Here is a 22,275-nt window from a genome sequence, read left to right as displayed (position 1 = left end):
GAAAAACAGCCCTGAGACCTGAAAAATAAAGCACAACCATTTGCTCATGGATTTTAAAGTTACTCTGTTATTTCTGTTTGCTGATTTATCCATTCCATGGGCTTGCACAGCCTGACTCACTCATAGTCAAGGCCGATACAAAAATCCTTGTGGCCTAAAGAAGTCAGTTGAAACAAACAAGCAAAACATGGGTTGAATGCCCAATTCATGCCAGGGGCTGCTTTGGGGAACCCCTTCACACAGGCAAGGGGGTAGCAGACATTGTTTCACTCAGTGTTGATGGAAGTGCTGTGAGATAAAGGGCATTATTCCCCATTTGGAGATGATGTCGCTGAGGTTCTGGGAGGCTAAGCTGTTCAAGGTCATGTGTGTAGTAGAGAGTAAGGCAGAGACTTAATTCCTGGTGTGTCTGCCTTCAGTGCCCCAACTTGTAACCAGCCTGCCAGTGTTTCTCACCACGCCACCCAGAGCGCCGTGAAGCCCACAGGCTGGGAATAGAGAACACGAGCATCATTGTCCGGTAGACCCTGCAGTGATGATGGGCATGATCGACATCCGTGCTCTCTAGTGTGGCAGCCTCTAGCCACCTGTGACTATTGAGCACTTGAAGTGTGGCTAGTGCAACTGCAGGACTTGTAAATTTTCATTATATAGAATTAAAATGAAATAGCCAACCATGGCTAGTGGCAACTGCGTTTGACAGCACAGGCATATCAAGTTTGAGAGACTAAGACCTAGTCTGCAATGTGCCAGGCCCAGCCCTCAGAACTTCCTCACCCGTGAGATCATTTAATCCCCACTTAGGGCATGAAGAACCTGATTTACTTGTCCAGAGTCATAGGCTGGTAAGTGGTGATGCCAGGATGGAATCCCAGGATTCTGGGGCTAATGCTCTGACACTCTACCAGCTTCATAGTGTGTGTGCACAGCCTCTGACTTACCACACTGTGCCACCCCAAGGAACTAGGGATGTGGTGAAGGCCAGGGACAGTAAATAGAGGTGGCCTTGAGGCGTAACAAGGAAGCCCAAGGAAGGCTTTCCTGGGGAGCAACATTTACCCTGACTCTTGAAGTCAGGCTAGAATAGGGGGATGGGATAGAAGAGTCCCAGGCAGAGGGAACACATTTGGAGGCTGGGGGTGAGAAAGAACATGATATTTTCCTGGAAGTGAACGTTGGTTGGAATGACTGGAGTGGAAGGACGAAGAAAGTGATTGTCAGGGATCAAGGTCAGAGAAATTGGCCAAGACCAGAATGCAGAGTCTGGGAGAATTCTGAATGTTTTCTCCAATTTGAACGTTGTTATAAAATGTTTAGTAAGTGTGTGTGTGTGTGTGTGTGTGTGTGTGTGAGAGAGAGAGAGAATACGACCAAGTGTGGATTAGGAAAAGATGGTTAACTTCCTCAATAAACCATCATCCTCAAGTTCTTACTTGAGACCCCTCAGGAATGGTAGTGACATTTTATACACATCTATTACTTCATTTTTTCAAAATATTTTCCCATCCCTTGGATCTTTACAAGCACCCCAAGGCAAAGATAGAGATTTTTTTTTTTTTATCTACATTTTGCAGTGAATCAATTCTCAGAGGAACAACTGATTTGCCCAGAATCCTAGCTGGCTAGCAGCAGAGCCCAGATTAGAATCCTCATTGCCTGCTTCTCTTCTAAGAGATCCAGCGCAGGACAGTGGGTTCCCCAGGCCCTCAGCTCCGGCCTGAGCCTCTGTTCAGCCCTCTCCTCCCTGTGAAATGGAAGCGAAGGGAGCTTTACCTTTCGGATGCCATCATGCTTCATTTCGATCACATGGAGGGTGTAGTTGGTCCGCCGTCCTTTCTCATTAAATTGTACATTTCCTGTCAAGCCTTCAAACCGCACCTGCAAGAAGAAGCCAGGTGGTGACCAGTGAACTCTGAAGTTGCGCTTCATGTTTTTCATTTGTTGGCTTTTCCTGCTGAATTAAAAGCTCAGAACCTGAGAAACTTACATGGGATGAGGTCTTAGAGTAGCATCAATCCTAAACACCTCTCTACTCCTTTGCCTGGAGCAGGCATAACTGTTGGAGAACAGTGTTCTCCAACTAAAATGAAATTCTTCCTGAAAACTGCTTCACCCATTGCTTTTGGCCAACAGTAAGAGTGGATCGAAGTCGATCTTCATAGGAAATCTCTGTGCTGTCCTCCATCCTGTACCCCTATCAGGACCACCACTGTGAGAATCACCGCTCCTCAGACACACACCTTTAGATGCAGAAACTGAAGGAGGCCAGTGAAGGAAGAGACTGGTGTGCCCTCCCTGGTGGGTCAGGGGAAGACCCGGGAGTGGGAGCCGGCCTTGGGACGCTTTGGGCCATGCCTCAGTGTTGCTTTGTAATTCCTTTGTGAGGCCAGGGAATAAAATACCTGGGAACCTGAATACCTAGAACTGGGTGACCTGGGTTTTACCCCAGTTTTCCTCTGAACAGCCAAGTGACTGGATGATCACCTCTCCAAGCCTCTAGTTTCCAAAATTCCTGCTCCGTCTACCTTACATGACACAGCAAATGTGAAAGTGCTATGCAAACTTTAAAGCATCTGCGGAAACTCTTTGTGGTAAGGCCAGATCATGTAGGACTTTAAATGGGTCTCAGCTGTTGAATCAACATGTATATAGGAAGCCCCCAAATATGCCTAATAGGATTTCTTCTCCACAAATGAGTCGGATTAAACTTTCATGGCTTCCTATCTTCAGGCTCATTTTAAAGGCTGAGTGGTCAGCATGCGGGATCCAGGATCTTTTGGAACCAAGCCTGCTGCTCTGGAGGTGACCAATAAAATTGGTCCACCCTCAAATTGGGGATGAGTCTAGCTGTGTGTCATCAGCTTAGGTACTAGAAATCACATTCTCCAACCATAATCTATCACGTTTCCTCACATTTGTCTGGCCTAAGGCCAGTGAGATGAGTCTGTACCTGTAACCAATATGAACTTTGCCCTCTGCTGCTGCTGCTAAGTCGCTTCAGTCGTGTCCGACTCTGTCTGACCCCATAGACGCCAGCCCACCAGGCTCCCCCGTCCCTGGATTCTCCAGGCAAGAACACTGGAGTGGGTTGCCATTTCCTTCTCCAATGCAGAAAAGTGAAAAGTGAAAGTGAAGTCGCTCAGTCTTTGCGACCCCATGGATTGCAGCCTACCAGGCTTCTCTGTCCATGGGATTTTCCAGGCAAGAGTACTGGAGTGGACAGTACTCCACCCTGTCCTCTAACCCAGCATTATTTATTCCCCCCCTCTTCAAATAGGCTTCAAAGGAAGCCTTGTAGGGTGTTACCATTTTCTGACAGTGAATGACCAACCCCTCTGCCTCTGGAAGTTATAAGAATAGCTGGGGTGTGTGTATGTATTTAAGATGGGGTGTGTGGGAGGGAGAGGGAAGGAAGGAAGGAAAGAAAGGAAGGAAGAAAGAAAAGTGTGTCTCTTCTCAGGCTGACCCTCTTATCACCTCCTGGTTTGAAGTCTCAGTAGGGAGGTCACAACAGGCCAAGAGCACTGAACAAACTATACAACAAATTCTTCACTCTCTGAGATGAAATCTGGAGAAATTCTCACGCTGGAAAATCTAGGCTACTTTTGCTTTTCAAAGGGAAAGCAAAGCACCGATCCTGCTACAAGGAATGAGATGAGAGCAATTCTAATCCATCAGCAGCTTCACCGTCTCTCCTTGGTCCTCTCTGGCCCATCTTTAGCTTCCCATTCATTGCTATGTGCCAGCTCAAGTGACTCATTTGGAAAAATAGACTGGGACAGATGTGCAGATGATTTTCAGAAACAGAAATGTGTCATTAATGATTCAAACAGGCGTCTATTTTTGGCCCCAGTGTCAAGTGTCATACTAATTATCATTATGTCATAATTCATATGCAAATTGCCTAATGCCTCTATGACTCAGTTTCCTCATTTGTTTAATGGGCCCCATTAGGGTTAATTATGTCTTAAGGTTGGTTTAAGGATGAAATTAGATATTTTTTGATCAATGCTTGCCCCATGGCAAGTATTCAACAAAGGCTAGCTCTTATTTTTATTGTTAATAATAGTGTTATTAATACTACCACCATTTTCCAAGTGTTTATGAAGCATTTTGCACATATTACTTTATCTTCATTCAGAGGAACCCCTGAGATAGGTTGGTTAGAGAGAGATTAGGATCTTCACTTTCTTTTCTTTTTTTAAATATTTATTTTATTTATTTGGCTATGTCAGGTCTTAGTTGCAGCATGTGGGGTCTAGTTCCCCATCCAGGAATCAAACCTGGGCCCCCTGCATTGGGAGCATGGAGTCCCAGCCACTGGACCACCAGGGAAGTCCCAGTCTTCACTTTCATGGCAGAAGCCCAGACTCTGGATGGCAAAGTGATTCGCTCATGACTTAGGACTTACAAGTGTCCGAGGCAGGTCTGAAATCCAGAGCTTCTGACATATTCTGGTTTCTTCACTTCACATACCAAGTGGCCTCTCAAATGGAGGACCACGCTACTGTCCTTGGCTCTGAGAGGTGACACAGAAATGTGTGAAGTCTTGTGTTCTCCGTGCATTCAGCTGCCCCTCTATTCTAGCTGGGCCTTCCCCAGGCCACGCTCTAATTCCTCTGTACAAGTCACTAGGCCTATCTGTTTCTTTCCTCTTCAAAGGACTGAAGTGTTTAGCATATTGTCTGGGACATAAATCTTCAGTGTATGGTGTCTGTTATTTAAGTGATGGTGATGGTGAAGATAATGATGATTACTACTACTGATATACTGTGTTCAGTGGATACAAAGTATGGACAATAAGATTTAACATGGGTATGATACGTTGTGGCCTCACAGGAGGGGATTCTTTCAACAGAAATGAGGGTCTTATCGCTGTCATTTATACATGCCTTTCTCAGTTTCCAAAAAAAATCAGCAGCAGCAAAGTTTTGTGACCTGAGGACCTCTTACATTGCCACACTGTTTTCACAAGATGCTGCTTATGTGCTATTCCCAGAAACCCAATGAGTGGTAAAAGCAGAGGTTATTTTGCTGATTCTACAGGTAGGATTATTGAGACTCAGAGCTGTGGAACCTGTGTTCAGGATTCACAGCAAGTCAGGAGAGGCCTGGCGAGCTGAAGGCTCTTTACTGTCTAGTTGTAGAAGCCAGGACTTACACACCCTGAGATAAATTAAAGTGTGGGAAAGAAGATGTCCCAGAACTACCCTTCCATGATGGCAGAGCAAGGGGGGAGGTCAAGAGACCAGATTAGCCCCAAATCACTTATGAGGACAGTCTGGACTCTTAGAGGATTAAGCTTCTCAGAAACATATGCTTTGGCCACATCTGGAAACTGCCATCCTGTCCATCAGTACTGAGCCTCTGAGCCCCCATGCTGGGGTGACAGGAGTCAGGCCATGGGAGTATCCCTGAGTTCCTGCCTCTTGGATCTCCCCAAACTACCCTGGCACCTGCTGACTCCCTCCATGAAAGATGGGGATTTAACTGAATTTCCTGTCATTTGTATTGGGTGCCAGCTCAGTTGTCTGCCATCCATGAGATGCTGAAGCATACTTGTTCTTTCCTGCTGGTGCCTGGAGAGTGCTTGTTAGCATTTTTACTACTTGAGCCATTAGCCCTGACAACTGATTCCTGCATCTCCAGCCCTGGGGGCGGGGGCGGTGGAGATACCCTGGCCCAGGGCTTCTATAGTCTCTCTGTGGCTGCCTTGAGGTGGGTCTGTTCTCTTGGTTTCTCCTCCTGAATGCCCACTGGGTGTGGGAAGCCAGAGTCTGTGGACCAGGGCCCAGGGGACCACGTGCTGGTTATTCTAGTGGGCAAGCAAGTCTCAGGACCCCTCTGAGCTTCCACTTTCCCACCTGGTCAATGGGAAGAATAATCCTGGCTCTAGCTATCTCAGGCAGTTGCCCTGAGCTTCAAAGAAACTTATATATTATCCTTTAAAAAATTTCTTTTTGAGCCTTGTCACAAGTCAGAAAGGGGGGCAGTGTTATGAGGATTATACTCATTTAAGAGATCAAGAAATTAATGCCAGAAAAGTTGAGCAATTAATCCAGGATCCTCCTGATAGTGTTTGGTGGAGGCATGGTGAGATCCCAGCTCTTGTCCTCCTAACATACTAATAACCAAGCACAATGCCCTGAAGTTCTGCTTGTACCCTTTCTGTAGATTCCTGCCAGTATCCTTTACATTCTCACCCAGACCCTCCAAAACTCGAATCACTCTTCGTTCAAAGTCATTCTTCCTTTAAGGCATGCATGACCATCCATCTCAGTTTGCTTGGGATCGATCCAGTCTACATCTCTTGTTGTGGGATAATTGGTAATAGCTCTCCCTTTCATTCCTCAGTGTCCCAGGTTGGATGATAAATTATATGGTCATCCTATTTAAATCCCCAGTCACATGCCTACAGATAGTCTGGTAATGTCCACAGTCCTCAGCTGTAGCATTCTTTTCTGACCATCCAGAGTACCAACAGCCTGGCTATGTATGTGATTTAGCTCCTAATCCACAAATTTATGGCTATTATTTCTTAGGAGCTTCTATTTCCTTCAACACTGGGTCTTCAGTTTGAGTTGCAGGACTGTGTCTTATACCCTTATTCCCTGCCCTGACCTCATCTAGCAAAGTGCCCTGTTCATCTTCACTTTGATGTGTGTGATCATTGGCTGACAAACTGCAGCACAAACGCTGAGAGGGCTGATCATTATTTAGGGCAGGTATTCTTCAACTTCAATTCTTTAACTTCTTAGCTGGGCTTCTGGAAGTGTCTGTGGGTCCCCCTGATTCATGGTCATGCGAAAATATATGTGTGCGTGTGTGCATTTTTCTGGGGAAATGGTACAAAGCTTTTTTTGTCCTGTCATATCCTCAAAGGGCCGATGACCTCCTAAATGCTAAGAGCCTGGCTTGGGGAATTCACTCTTTTCTGCCAGCCAGAACCCAACTTATAGGTACCCTAATGCTTCTTCTTTCCTGGAGCATTGAGGAGTTCCAGGATTGTGGGATCATTAATATTCTGAGTGGCTCCTTGGATATCAGGATGGGGCAGGCAGGCGGCTGAGTTATCTTCACTCTGCCCCTGGGGAAACTGTGGCGGGGTGAGGGGGAGCCAAGACCCTTGAATATTACCCAAGGCCATGTGCTGTAGCTGGCTGGGCTAGAATTCATTCTCATCTGCTGGACTGAGGCTTCAGAGCAGAGCAGTTAAGGGTACAGTGAGATAGCAAGGAGATGTGGGGTGGGATTCCACTTTTACCACTAACTAGCTGTATAATCTGGGGGCGTTCTTGAACATCTGTGTAGCTCAGTGTCTATATTTATAAAGCACAGCTAATAAAACCAGCTACCGCAGAGGGTTATATTATAGGGGATTCAGTGAGATCAATCATGTAAAATATGTTCAGAACCTTGTGCATAGTGAGTCCTGGACATGTCATAGCTGGTGTGACCCTAAGTTTTAGAATAATGTGCTTATTCCTCCTGGTCTAACTCACAGACTTCCCAGCTTGACCACAAGTTGACCCTCAGGTCCCTCCCCACTTGTGACCTGAAGGTCAGAGATCAGGGTAGAAGTGTCTTGAGATCCCAAGTTAGTGACCAAGGACTGGCTGGCATTGGGATTTACCTAGTATACTGTGGGCACACAGATTCTCCCTAGTGGCATGGCTATTTAAAGAGATGGGCCTAGAGGGTGAAATGGCTAGACAGTAGCCACGACTGTGTGTGGGAGGCCCTGAGGCTCAGTATGTACAAGCAAAGGTCCCTGGGGTCACAGGACAGGCTAGGGGCAGGAGGAGGAGCCCCAGCTGAGGGTCTTCCCTGCTGCTAAGCTGCTGTGTGATCCTGGGGGAGTTAGTGCCCACTCTGGGTCAGCTGCTTCATCGCTAATGTAAGGAAAAGTGGGAGTCATCATCTCTCAGGTTTCTTTCTGCCATGCATGTTTGTGATTTGAAGCGATAAACAAAGATTTGATTCAGTTTGAACAGCTGATCTTCGGATCAGAATGTTGATTATATTTTGTTTTTCTTTTTGTGGCTAGTTCTCCCCACCCTACCTCTAGCCACAATAGAGACTAAGTAGAGTTTCTTGAGGACAGGCCTTGCCTTCTCTAATTGTCCCCACAGCTTGGCCCTAGGCCAGAGCATACAGTAGGCTCGCAGGAACAAGCTGACTGGCCCGTACATGTCTTGACTCAAGATGGTATAGAGCAGTGGTTCTCATCTTTTCTGGCACCAGGGACTGGTTTTGTGGAAGACAATTTTTCCATGACCAGGGTAGTGGCTCCTGCCATGGTTTCAGCATGATTAAAATGCATTACATTTATTTGTACTTATTTCCATTGTTATTAATATTACATCAGCTCCACCTCAGACCACCAGGCATTAGATCCTAGAGTTTGGGGACCCCTGGTATAGAGGAGATCATTATTATTTTGATGAAAGCAGTTGCGTCCTCTCAACCCCACTGAAGGCAAAAGCAGAAGACTGAGCATGTTACAATCAGAAAGACATGGGTTAGAGCGTAAGGAACATTAATTAGATGCTTAGAGTTTGTGAGAACTGAGAGTGGTCTCTCTGACTGCCTCACTGTCATGGGTGAGGAAAGGGAAGGGTGTAGGAGATCCGAATGAGTATTTCAAGGTCACCCAGAGACTCAAGAGCCCAGCTGGTCTTGGACCCCAGGTCTCCTGAGTCAGACTCCTTTCTGCCAATAACATTGTCTCCAGGCTTCATCACTGTCATGGTGATGTCAGTGTATCCTTCCAGGGACATCCTTAAGATGAGAGAGGCAAGGGTGTAGGAAGGGTTGGGAAGCTGAGGGCAAGTCCCTGGGACCTTCTGAAACCAGCTTCACATTGCAAACAGAAGCTGTCTCGACTGTGGAGCCTGGAAGAGCATTTAAAGTAAGCCAGAAGGCAGGCACCACACCTTTGGCAATCATTCTGAAGCTGCTGGCTTGTCGGCTGTTGCTGCCTAGCTATTCGGGGCCACCCTGCACAGTGACGGGGGGTGGGGTGGGGCAGAAAGGGCGGTGGGTGGACCCATTTGCATCTAGCCACAGGGCAATTGCTTTGCTTTATTCCAAAGGACAGAGTCTGTGTTCTCTTCCACGTGCAGGTGCTTCATCCGAGCTAAAGAACAACTGATGATATTCCCATCTTGTGTGTTTCTCCAGGTTGTAAAAATTGCTGGAGCTGTGCATGTGTGGTTGGAAAACAAATGGGAACAGTTGTACGTTTTGCTCTACATTTCTCCCTCATTCAGAAATGCTCCTCTCCTCTCTTGGATAGAGAGAGCAGGTCCTGAGAGTCATTTGCACCAAAACATCTTGCTGTTGCCAGCTCACCTCTGTGTCTGATCCTTGGACATTCCTCTGAAGTGAGCCCTGCCCTCTGTGCCCAGTCCCCTTTGGAAATATGGTCTCTCTCAGGAGGCATCAGAGGCATCATAAAGCGTGGTATGTGTCAGGACTTGGAGAACTAGTCTGTGCTTGAGGTGCTTCTAGAAACTTCTAGAGATTTCTAGGTGTTCAGAGAATGATAAAGCTGGGCAAGTCCCCAGAACTTTCTAAACCAGGAATGTTAAATACATGGCTCACGTGTATCTGTCTAATCCTGCTTCCACAGCAGACATATCACTGAGTGTTTCTATTCCTCCCTGTTGAATCTGGATTCAGCCTCTGAATCCTCTGCAGAGTCAATTGATTGGAAGGTCGTGACCATTTTCTATCCCTGTTCTTTGCCCGTTCTTCAGTGCAAACAAAATTGATGATTGCAATGCTGAGAAGCAAGAAAATAGAATCAGAAATGTCGAGAAACATTTTCAGGGTCCCATCCTGACATGTGCCCAGACAGCAAAGATAATGAAGAAATCTAGAAAATCAGGGCAAGAGAGCAGAGTCTCTGAGAGCCTGCAAAAATGGTTCAGTTTCATCCTTGTGTATCTCAAGTCCCCTTTCAAATACAGCATCACCAGGCTTCCCCTTCTTAGCATAAACCCTAAGCAGAAAATAGAGCTCTTGTGCTGTCAGGAATGCCTAGTCCATACTATTAAGTTTTTTAATTTTGTTTTTCAAATTTCTACACGACCTTTCTTATATGTCAGAGCCACAAACACAATGCAGTGCTGGTCCATACTTCCGGTGTGCTCCACCTTTTTTTTTTTTTTCAATAGCTACATCCCACCTGGCACTGATGCTGAAATCCCCTGCGAGGCTCCCATAGGCTGGGGCCACCGTCGTTGCCAGCCTCACCTGCTGCAGAGCTCTCTGGATGTCGATGCCCTGGCCCCAGGGCACGGCTGGGTTAGCCAGGCAGTCCCCAGCATTCCCCCGGCGGGAGATATCGATTCTCTGCCTCCGCAGGCTCTGGAAAGCCTCAGCCATCACTTTCACCCCATCGTAGGTGAGCGCAGAGGTGTACTGGTGGGAGGAACAGAGACAGTTGGGTGTCAGAGAGCTGGCAGGGAGGCAGGTTGGAGGTGTATCTGGGAAGGAGCTTCCTGGTGAAGAGGATGCCTGCAGTGAGCCAGGGATGGGGGGTATATGGGGACGGGGAGCAACTGTAAGCCAGGAAGCACCTGTCTCTCAGATGGGGGCTGCTGCTCCACCTCCCTAGCCAATATTGCCCTCCTGAACTGTGAGTTCAGTATTATTGCTGCTTGTGATGCTCAAAGAGAATTCTAGAATTTTCTATCCAATACACTTTAAAATGTTGGTTCATTTGGGGGAAAAAGGCATAGACTGAATACAAAACATCTAAATTAAATACAACACATCTGTATCTGTCTGATACAGTCTATGAAAACGACTTGGTTTTCTCTGTGTCACCACTTGGGAGCCAAGAACAGTTTACTCCACCATCCCCGGTGACAGTAAAAGCAAAAAAAAAAAAAAAAAAAGAAAAGAATAATCTGAGAAGGGTAAGCTCTTAATTATTTCCACATGCAGTTCACTCAAGTGGCAAGTTTATATTCCACAAAATTTCCTCTTGTGCTTCTTCATGCTAATCCTCAATTTTATCCCCATCTTATCTAAGAAGGTACTAAAATATTAAAACAAAAGCAAGATAACAATCCAGAACAACATTTCCCAGCACTGGCAATCATATCTATTCTCATTAATTTGTCTCTGATGTCTAGCATGTTCTATGGTACATCCTATGTTCACAGTGCAGTCTTGTAGAATGAATGTATAGGTATTTTTCCAGCTTTTTACCTTTGCTCCTTTTGCTTTTGGAGCTTTCCTGGTGGCACAGTGGTAAACAATCTACCTGCCAAGCAGGAGACATGGGTTAAATCCCTGGGTTGGGAAGATCCACTGGAGAAGGAAATGGCAGCCCACTCAAGTATTCTTGTCTAGGAAATCCCATGGTCAGAAGGAGCCTGATGGGCTATAGACCATGGGGTTGCAAAGAACTGGACATGAGTTAGCCACTGAGTGTGCATGCGCACGGACACACAAACACTTCCTTTTTAAAGTAAAGACACTGCACTTGGTTATCTTTATAATCACTTCCAATCTTTTGGAAATTGGGTGGGATAGTCACATGTTAATGAATGAAACTGTTCTGTAGTTTACTCATTGTTTGAAATCACATTTGTGATTTTGTTTGCTTAAGCTCATGTTGAAGTGCCTTTATTTCTAAGTTCCCGAATTGGTTTGGGCAAAACTGGGATGACAATGTCTTGGTTCAGTGGCCTGACATTTACAAAATGAAACTGACCAGGGGCAAGAGAAAGTTGGCAAGGATCCACAGTTGGCCCTGGATAAACAGATTTAGCCTCAGAATCCTTCTCAACACAGTGTTCCCCATAGCCACTGCCAAGCTGTTAGATTTGATGTGGGAAAGAGAAATTATCCTCTATTCTTATTCTGGAGTGAAAGTGAATGTTGCTCAGTTGTGTCCGACTCTTTGTGACCCCATGGACTATACAGCCCATGGAATTCTCTAGGCCAGAATACTGGAGTGGGTATCCCTTCCCTTCTCCAGGAGATCTTCCCAACCTAGGGATCGAACCCAGGTCTCCTGCATTGCAGGAGGACTCTTTACCAGTTGAGCCACAAGGGAAGCCCAAGAATACTGGAGTGAATAGCCTATCCCTTCTCCAGTGGATCTTCCTGACCCAGGAATCAAACTGGGGTCTCCTGCATTGCAGGCAGATTCTTTACCAACTGAGCTATCAGGGAAGCCCATCTTTATTCTAAACCATTATCAAATAGAAAACAAAATAGATTTTAGCCGCAGGGTTTCAAGCTGCCTTGCTGGGAATGAGAGGCTGGTAGTCTGCATGATATTTGGGAGTTGACTTTCTGAGGCAGAAATGTACTGGTTATTGCTTAGTTAGATTTCCTTGACTTTTAGCCAGATATGCAGCTGACCAGAAGGAGCAGCCCACTGCACAAATCTAGGAGGCTCAATTCATGAAGAAATAAATGCTAATATCATCCCCCTGGAGTTGTGCAACATGGTGGTCCTGCCCAGAGTAGAGACACCGTTTTCCAGTTCCTGCTGTAGCTAGCTGGGGTAGGTTCCTGAGATGTGGCCAATAGCGTGTGAGAGGAAGATCTGTGTGTGACTGCTGGGAAGAGTTCTCAAGGGAAACAGTTTTGCTTTCTATTTTCCTTTTCCCTTTCTGGTGGGTAGAATACTGAGGTAACTGTTGGTGCTTCTGCAGCCATTTTGGGCTATCAGGTAGCAGCTATATGCTGAGAATAGCAGAATAGAAAAAGTCTCTAAGTGTTTGGTGATTGTGAAACCATTATGCAAGCCCCAGATTGCTGACTTCTGAATTTTGTTTATATGAAAAAGGAGCAAAATGTCTATCTTGTTAAAACCTTTGTCATTCTGGAATGTTCATACCCTCAGTCTTTATGGATCTACTTTCCTTAGCTTGTTCCTCTTAGAAAGTCTGTCCTTTTCTTACGGCGAATACTACCCAGGAATCTAGGGCAGACGAAGGGAACAGCAGGGTCCTTTCTTGCCTTAGGTCTCTTACCTTAGGTCTCTTCCAGTCCACTCGGGTGTGGTCCCGAGCATCACTGTTTTTCCACTGCTGCATGATCTTGGCCGGGATGGTGTCTGTGTAGTTCACCAACTGGAAACCTGTTACGTTTGCTCCACTCTCCTTGAATTTGTTTAAGTCAATGTCCATGAAACCCTGGGTGGTGAGGAAGGGAAAGAAGTTAGAGCATGGATGCATCAATTTAACCATGTTACAGAATCACAACATTTTCCACCCTGTTCAGACTTAAGGCGAAACTGACCTAATGGAGAGGCAGTTGCAATTCCCTTCCTTCTGACCTCTGTTATCACCTACTTGGTGTGCTAAGTTAGCACACTGGTTAAGAGCACTTGTCAGGAGCCAGCCGGGCTGGGCTGAAGGGTAGGCTCTGCTACTCAGAGTTACATACTCTACCTTGGACCAAGTTCCCTGATGGTTTCCTGTATGAATAATGGAGGCTAGGAGGCTGGGGAGAAAAAGTAGTGCAATGATGCATGTCAAGTCCATGTTGCAAGACTGAGTGATCAATAAACAGTGGCTGGGATTACTATAACAACACAGGTATGTGATACTTTAAAAAACATGAGGAGGGACCTTTGTCCTTTACCATCATCACTCTGCCCTTTCTGACTGGAGAGGCATCTGAAGTATCTCCGGGGCAAGCTTCTGTGGGCACCCCAAGGTCCCCAGCACGTCCCCAGCACGTCTGGAAGAGGCTGGATGCTGATTATTCCTCCCCGCCTCCCCTCAACCCTCTCCGCTTGGTGCTTTTTCCTGTGCTGCAGGCAAGGTCTTGCAAGTGAGGTCCGATCAATTCTCCTATCTATAAAGGATTTCTTATTGGGAATGAAACTTTCCTCCCCATTTGGCAAAGTCATTCAAACTCAGGAAGCCTTCAAGATAGAAAGGAAACCTTGTATCTGTATAATATATTCCACAGTGTACTCTATTTTCAAATCTATGGCTGCATTTCACTTTAATGCCTTTATAAGGTATTAAAAAGCAGAGACATTACTTTGCCAACAAAGGTCTGTCTAGTCAAGACTATGGTTTTTCCAGTGATCATGTATGGATGTGAGAGTTGGACTGTGAAGAAAGCTGAGCACCAAAAAATTGATGCTTTTGAACTATGGTGTTGGAGAAGACTCTTGAGAGTCCCTTGGACTGCAAGGAGATCCAACCAGTCCATCCTAAAGGAGATCAGTCCTGGCTGTTCATTGGAAGGACTGATGCTGAAGCTGAAACTCCAGTACTTTGGCCACCTCATACGAAGAGCTGACTCATTGGAAAAGATCCTAATGCTGGGAGGGGTTGGGGGCGGGAGGAGAAGGGGATGACAGAGGATGAGATGGCTTGATGGCATCACCAACTTGATGGACATGAGTTTGAGTAAACTCCGGGAGTTGGTGATGGACAGGGAGGACTGGCATGCTGCGATTCATGGGGTCACAGAGAGTCAGACATGACTGAGCAACTGAATTGAACTGAACTGAAGGTAGAAATTGTACATCTGTTTGCCAGATAAAGAAACTGAGTTAGAGAATTGCTTGTAAAAGTCATTCAGTGATTTAGTGGCATAGAGGGGACAGGAACTAAGGCCTTCTGAAGGCCTATGCTTACTTATTCTCTTGTCATAAATTCAACATTTTTTGAAAGCCAGTGTACTATTCTAATGCTATCCTAATGCAGTGTATTATTCTACTAGTGAGTAAAATAAGTTCCTTCTCTTATGAAACTTACTTTCTAGTGGGAAGAATGGACCATAAACAAACTATTATGTATAAAATAAGCTAAAAGGAAAATAAAATAAAATAAGCTAAAAAGATATATTGTACAATACAGGGCAAATGTTTTATATTAACTATAAATGAAATATAGCCTTTAAACATTGTGAATCATGAAGAATTGATGCTTTCAAATTGTGGTGCTGGAGAAGACTCTTGAGAGTGCCTTGGGCAGCAAGGAGCTCAAACCAGTCAATCCTAAAGGAAATCGGTCTTGAGTATTCATTGGAAGGACTGATGCTGAAGCTGAAGCTCCAATACTTTGGCCACCTGATACGAAGAACTGACTCATTGGAAAAGACCCTGATGCTGGGAAAGATTGAGGGCAGGAGGAGAAGGGGATGACAGAGGATGAGATGGTTGGATGGCACCAGTGACTCAATGGACAGAAGTTTGAGCAAGCTCCAGGAGATGGTGAAGGACAGGGAAGCCTGGCATGCTGCAGTCCATGGGGTCGCAAAGAGTTAGACACATCTTTGCAAGTGGACAACAGCTGTGTGGTATTTAGTATACATCAACTATATTTCACTTTTTAAAAAGTAAGCATGCAGCAGTGTATAGGGTAGAATCCAGTAGAGGATACTATGCGGTAGGTAGCTATGAGTCCTCTGAAGGAAGACGAAGAGGGGAAAGAGGATGAGGAGAGGAGGGCAGTGCCTGGCCCCAGGAAGCATTATCCAAATGAGCTGCCCTGAGGAGGTGGTGTTGACACAGGGACCTGACTGATGTGAAGCTGTGGTATGAACTCTGGGGGAATCTGGGGAAGAGCATTCTGAGCAAAGGCTTAGAGATTGGAGGATCCTTAGCATATTCTAGAAACAGTAAGAAGACTGGTGTGACTAGCACAGCATGAGAGAAAGAGAGAGGGTGGGAAATGCAGTTGGGGGGTGGGGGGCAGCCCAGGGTTGGATTTTAGAAAGCTTTGTGATCATCTGGGTTTCTCTTTAGGTAAAATTGGTGCCCACTTCAGGAGTTTGAGCAGGGATCACAAAGTCATTGCTCTCTGAACTCTGTGGCTTAGGGAAACTGCCAGATCCCAAGGGGTGAAATGGGGGAATGAACACGGGAAGTAGTTTGGTGGATTGAGGCTAGGAAGAACTGTGGTCTGGCAGCTCTGAGCCCCCATCACTTTCTCAGCTCTGCCTGGAGACCCTAAGACATTGTCCTAGTCTCTTGATTTCTCACTGACTCGATCTGGCTTCCTTACCTAAAAGATCTGGTCATCAACTAGTGTAAATTCAATGTATGAAGCAGGGCACTCAAAGCTGGTGCTCTGGGACAAGCCAGAGGGACGGGGTGGGGAGGGAGGTGAGAAGGGGTGTTTGGATGGTGGGACACAAGTACACTCATGGCTGATTCATGGCAAAAACCGCAACAATACTGTAAAGTAACTAGCCTTCAATTAAAATGAATTAATTAATTAAAAAAAAAAGAATAGAATTAAAAAAATAAAAGATCTGGTCATCAATAACTTCATGGCTCAAAGACCTTCCCCCCATCCTATGCCTCTAAAGTTCAGTGATTCTTTATTTTTCCTATTTTATAAACAAACTAAGCTCAGCTCTACTCTGAGCCTTTGCCCAGCTATTCTCTATGCCTGGAAGGGAGTTCTCCCTGGCCAGCTCATGTCCATCCTTGGGTCTCAGCTAAAATGCAGTGTCTTCAGAGAGCTTTCTCCTGTAACATGCTTAGTTGCTCAGTTGTGTCCAACTCTTTGCGACCCCATGGACGAGGGTCTGCCAGGCTCCTCTGTCCATGGAGTTGTCCAGGCAAGAATACTGGAGTGGGTTGCCATTCCCTTCTCCAGGGGATCTTCCTGACCCAGGGATCAAACTGGTTCTCCTGCACTGCAAGTGGATTCTTCACCATCTGAGCCACCTGGGGCTCCTTATCTAAAGACCCAGTTCTCATCCTTGATAGATGCCCTTGGTGTTCTGCTCATTTCCACATCTCCCCAGTAGACACTGATATTCCACTTTTTATACTAACTACAGCTACTACTTCACCCACAGGTAGGGTAAGCCAGATGTATTGAGGAGTTCATACACCCAGAGCAGCTCTCTGCTCTTGGGGAGTTAGTAGAATCCATAGCCCTCTCCCTTGGGTGGGTTACCATGAGGTACACTCTACAGCCAAGTCTAAAGCTTCTGTAAGGGATGGAGTTCCATAGCCCCAGAGATAAGTGCCTTGATTATGCACCTTTTTCAGCTGCCTGCTTTTCCATCCCTACCTTTTTGTTGTTGTTCAGTTGCTCAGTGGTGTTTGACTCTTTGTAGCCCCATGGACTGCAGCAAGCCAGGCTTCCCTGTCCTTTACTATCTCCCAAAGTTTGCTCAAACTCATGTCAATTGAGTCAATGATGCCATCCAACCATCTCATCCTCCGCTGTCCCCTTCTCCTTCTGCCCTTAATCTTTCCCAGTGTCAGGGCCTTTTCCAATTTGTAAACTCTTACGTCCCTACCTCACATCCCTGATTCCCTGATGTTATTTCTCAGATTAGCATCCAAAGAAGCTACTTGTATTTGAATTGCTGTCTTAAGACCTGGTTCTAGTAGAACTCAATCAAGTTACTTCCAACATGCAGTCCAGTCAGTTCCTTCTCAGTACTCTGCTTATCACCCATTTGAGATGATCTGGTTTGCTCATTTGTTTCCTTGTCCTCTCTCCTTGTATTGGAATGTCAGTTCCATAAGAGTAGGGATATTTTTCTGTTTTGTTCATGGTTGTGTCCTAGAACCCAGCATCTAGCACCATGTCTGACACAAAGTGGGTTCTCAACACATTTTTATTGGGTGAATGAATAAAAAAAAGCCAAAGACATTTCTCAAGCAACAATGCTAATTTGTCAGGGAAAGTATGATCTCCGGCAATAAATCCAGTGGATGATTTAAATTGTTTGACAAGGGAAGCTCATGTTGGAAATGCATTCAGTGACTAACTTTACCTATAGCTATAGTTTACAGACCTTCACAGGGGTCTGCTGAATTGTGCAAGGATTCTAGCAAGCTTTTAGTGCAGATGAAATTGGAATTAGGTTCTTATACCCAACAGGCATCCTAAGACATTCTACCACCTAAGAGTACAGCCACCCCACCCCTGGTTAAAGGCTAATGCACAGTGGAGAGATTTCCCATAATTTTTAGAGATTTTAAAAAGAACATCTTATTCATAAAATAACTATTGAGAGAATAAAATGAAAGCCATCTCCTGCAGTCAAATTCCATCGCTTGAAAATCTGTAACAAGCTCCCGGGCATTTTGTACTGACTGCCCCCATCAATGTAATGGGGGCCAAAGGAAATGGCAGAGTTTATTCAAACATAAATGCCACTCAGCTCTATCACCAGAATGTCTGACTGCAAGGTGACTGGAGCCAGACCCGAAGTTATTTCCAATCAAACTGATGGGACCTCTACCTGAACTTCTCAGCTCCCCTGAGAAAGAAGGGACAAAGAATATAAAATAAGCTCTTATCTGCGCTATTAGGGAAGACACGAAATGAGGGAATAACTTGGCATCAACATGCATTCACCTAGTAGAAGACATCCTCGCCATCTACTCATGGAAGATTTCATGCTTGAATGGTGATCTTGAATCTCCACAATGTCTTTAATCATGAAGATTAAATCAGTCTCTTATAGCTACTGGACTTGATCTCTCCATAATGCAAGAAAACAGACCATTCCAATAGAGAAAACTGTTTTTGACTAAGAAGAGGAAATAAAGGTGTGAAATATTTGCCTACCGGTCAGCTGGGAAATTCAACCCACCCACTCTAGTCCCCCGAGCATGCTCATTAAACATGGTTTAATTAAATCATTTTCTAATTTTCTTTGCCATTTTATTTAAAAAACCTTAGGGGGTAATATTTGGTAATGAGTACATTTTGCTTTATCCGTGCTATTAATTATATAATATTATAAAACGATCCAACATTGCTAATTGTATTATATTAAAGATTAAATGATGAAGTCTGATCTTAAGCACTGTCTTTGAGTCATTTTGCCTGTTTTAGAACATGCCCCCAAATATGGAGTCTGTTGCTCTGTATGCTGTGACTAGTGAATGAAATGAAATTAATCCACAAAATGCTCTGTTCAAGTTATTCAGGATGAGAATTCAGGTCTCCTAAACCCAGATGCCTCTCAGTGTCCCTCCAGCACTGTACCCAATGCTGTTCTTCACAAAGTGACTGTTTATCATCTAAGATAAGCCTCTGTGATAAGTGAGCTCCTGGAGCTGTTTGATCATGGTGTCCCTGTCTGCTTCTGCAGTTCCTCTGTGACATTTCACACTCTCCCATGTGCTACTGATGAATGGCGGACAGAATGGTCTGCCTGTCATTTTCATTCAAGTGCAAATGAACAGGCTCTTAGGATAGAGGTCCTTCATCTGTGGGACCCATCACAATACATAAGAGAGGTTCTGCATAATGGTCATTCCTAATGGTTACCATGCAGGAGCTCTGGAGAGGAAACCAGATATCTCTATAAAGCTCTGATGCTGGTCGTGTGGCTCAGTGGTAAAGAATCTGCCAGTGATGCAGGAGACACAGGTTTGATCTCTGGGCTGGGAAGATCCCCTGGAGAAGGAAATGGTAGGAAAGGAATCTCTACCCACTCCAGTATTCTTGCCTGGAAAATCCCACAGACAGAAGAGTCTGGCGGGCTACAGTTCATGGGGTTGCAGAAGAGTCAGATGTGATTTAGTGACTAAATAGCAACAATGCTAGTCAATCAAAAATCAAGGTAAAACATATTATAAAGGGACTAATTAGAAGAATTCCAAATAATAGCCTGACTAATGAACATTGAGGACAGGATGTGGAAAATAGTATGAAGTGGTTCATCTTTAACTGAGGAGACACACATGGAATGAAAGTTGATAAATCAAGAAAAAGAGACATAGACATATTACATAGAAGTGTGTAGAGGGAACTACTAGAATCACCAAACACAGAAAATGTTTAAAATAGTTTTTTCTAAGAAGTATGAGACTGGAGAGAGTAGGTATTTGCTTTTTTTTTTATACCCTTCCATAATAATTTTTTTTCTTTTTTATAACCATGTGTGTATGTTTTCTTTTTAGTACTATTGAAAAATAAAAATAGATCCCCAGATAATTTTGATGTACCTTACTGGCTCAGAATCACCTGTGAGTCCCTGGAAAGTGGGAGAGGGAGTGTCAGTGACAGAACAGGGAAGAGAAGTCATTGCATGGGTTGATATGGTCTATTAAGGGAGCCCTGCTTAATTTGTTGTCTCTTGGCCTAGAATTAAAGAACACTGGTGCCATTAAATATTCTACTGAAACATAGTTTTAGAAACATTGTTCCTAAGGATGACAGATATGACAACAATGGCGCAACTGTCATTTCTTGTGCATCATATAACTTCATTTATATAGCTCTTTGAGAATTCTGAAGTTGTTGTCATTTAAAGTTGAAAAATGAAATAATCCATCAGCAGTCACTGCTGGATTTATTAAACATTCCCCAAGCTCTTTTCCTGAGCCAGGCATTCTATTAAATGCTTTATATACATAATCCTATTTAATCCGCCCAAACAGCCCTGAGGGGTGAACATGCACAGTAGGTGCTAGGTACTCATTTGCATAAATGAGTGAGTATCTGTCCCAGTTTTACATGTTCGGAGCTGTGATTCAAAGACCTCTGGAACCCACCCCCTCCCCCCCACCCCGAGATCCCCCAGAAGCAAGGGTTCCAGCTGGGGTCCAGCCATCAAATCTGTCTTGTTCGTCTGTGTGGTACACTGCTTTGCCAGCTATGGAACACAGGAACATAACTTTAGGATGGGGTTTCCAGATTGCCCCAGATTAAGAGGGACAAAGAAGCTCAGACAGCGAGGCTGACAGTTAATAGCCTAGAACAGAGGTCTCACTCTGCCAAAGACGGGTTACAGATTGGTTAGATGTTTCTCAAGCCTCTGATTTATATGAAGTTTTTTAGTACCCACCTACTCCATATCCATACCAGGAGTCAGCAATTTTTTTTTTTTCTGGATAAGTAGTCATATTGTGAATTTTTTAGGTTTACAGGTCATGTTGTTTCTGTCATAACTATTCAATGCAGCTATTAGAGCATGAAAGCAAGCCTAGATAATAGAAAATGAAATAGCATGGTTGTGTCCCCTCCACTCCCAATGGTTGAATTTGACCCAGGGGCCACAGTTTAGGTTTACTGATGCCAGGAGGAAAGATGTTAGAGATCAGATCAAACCCCTTGTTGTCCAGAGAGGAGACTATTGGCCTCAAGGTTGTAGGCTGGTTAGAGTGTGAGCTGGGGTTGGGATCTGTATTCCCTAAGCTCTCACTGTAGGAGGCCGTGTACTGCTGACCCGTGGTTAGAACAGCATGACTGGGGGAGGGGAGGACGTGCTCACTTAATTAAACCAGTTAAGGTAGTCATCCCATCTATCATATCTTAATGATCATTTTCAAAGGATTAGCGCAAAAAGGCATGCCAAATAATTATGATATCCAAAAGAGATGTTTAACACCATAACTATATTAGATGTACTTTCACGTTGCTGAAAAGATTTAGAAAATGCTTTGAGGATTGTGAGGAGGCTCTGGGCTATCATTATGACTTTTAATTATCATGTGTGCCTGGAAACAAAACATCTTGAGGATGTGTGCTTACTGATTATTTAAGCTCTCTGAGGCTTAGCTCTCTGGTCTTCAAAATGCAGATATAATAGCACCTACAGCAGCGAATTGGTACAAGATTTTTTTTAAAAAGTGTGTATAAATATTTAGAGCTGTGTCTGGCACAAAGTAAGGATTTAATAAATCTTAGCTATTATTATCATCATCATATTTGATGCATAGTGATGATACCATCATCACTATGATGCAGTCCAAAGAGGTTAGGTGTTACAACTACTTGAAAACCAGGCACTGGGGGTTTGGGATGGACACGTCCACACTGCTATATTTAAAATGGCTAACCAACAAGGAACTACTATATGGCACATGGAACTCTGCTCAATGTTACGTGGCAGTCTGGAAGTCAGGGGAGTTTGGGAGAGAATGGATACATGTGCATGTATGGCTGAATCCTTTGCTCTTCACCTGAAACTGTCACACATTGTTAATTGGCTATATCCCAATACAAAATACAAAGTAAAAAACCCCCTAAAACCAGGCACTGGGTCAGGCAAGACACCTGAGCCCACAGGAGGCAGGTGTATAGGAATGCAGCTTTCAAAAGATAAAAAGCTTTTATCTTCAAAGCCAGATTTCCGTTCTCTCTGGGGTTCTTTCAAGGGGTCACACACACAAGCTGCTCAGCCGTCATCATCCTGCTTGGGCTGATACCACTCCCATTAGATGGAAGAGGGAACAGCCAGCATTGTTAAGAGAAAGGGGCCCAAGAGAAGGATTCTTAACAAGCCCTGGAGATGGGAAAGAAAACTCCCTCCATCTCATCCACCTGAGATCTAGAAGAGGTAAGATTAGAA

General features: G+C 44.7%; 1 protein-coding gene across 4 annotated transcripts in view; it reads right to left on the bottom strand.

Moving 5' to 3' along the window:
* The window catches only part of GRIA1 (glutamate ionotropic receptor AMPA type subunit 1), a 336,900-nt gene that overhangs the window by 103,731 nt on the left and 210,894 nt on the right, over positions 1-22,275 (bottom strand). For all 4 annotated transcript variants that reach the window (XM_020872856.2, XM_020872855.2, XM_020872858.2 and 1 more), the window contains exons 6-8: positions 13,005-13,166; positions 10,261-10,428; positions 1,774-1,878 (exon numbers count right to left, since the gene is read on the bottom strand). In XM_020872856.2, the coding sequence (XP_020728515.2) occupies positions 1,774-1,878; positions 10,261-10,428; positions 13,005-13,166 (435 nt within the window). The remainder of the gene's footprint in view (positions 1-1,773; positions 1,879-10,260; positions 10,429-13,004; positions 13,167-22,275) is intronic.

This window comes from Odocoileus virginianus, chromosome 3 (genome assembly GCF_023699985.2).
Source record: "Odocoileus virginianus isolate 20LAN1187 ecotype Illinois chromosome 3, Ovbor_1.2, whole genome shotgun sequence".
Classification (NCBI taxonomy): domain Eukaryota; kingdom Metazoa; phylum Chordata; class Mammalia; order Artiodactyla; family Cervidae; genus Odocoileus; species Odocoileus virginianus.
The sequence above is the reverse complement of the archived record's forward strand: the minus strand, read 5'-3'. Positions and strand labels throughout refer to the sequence as shown.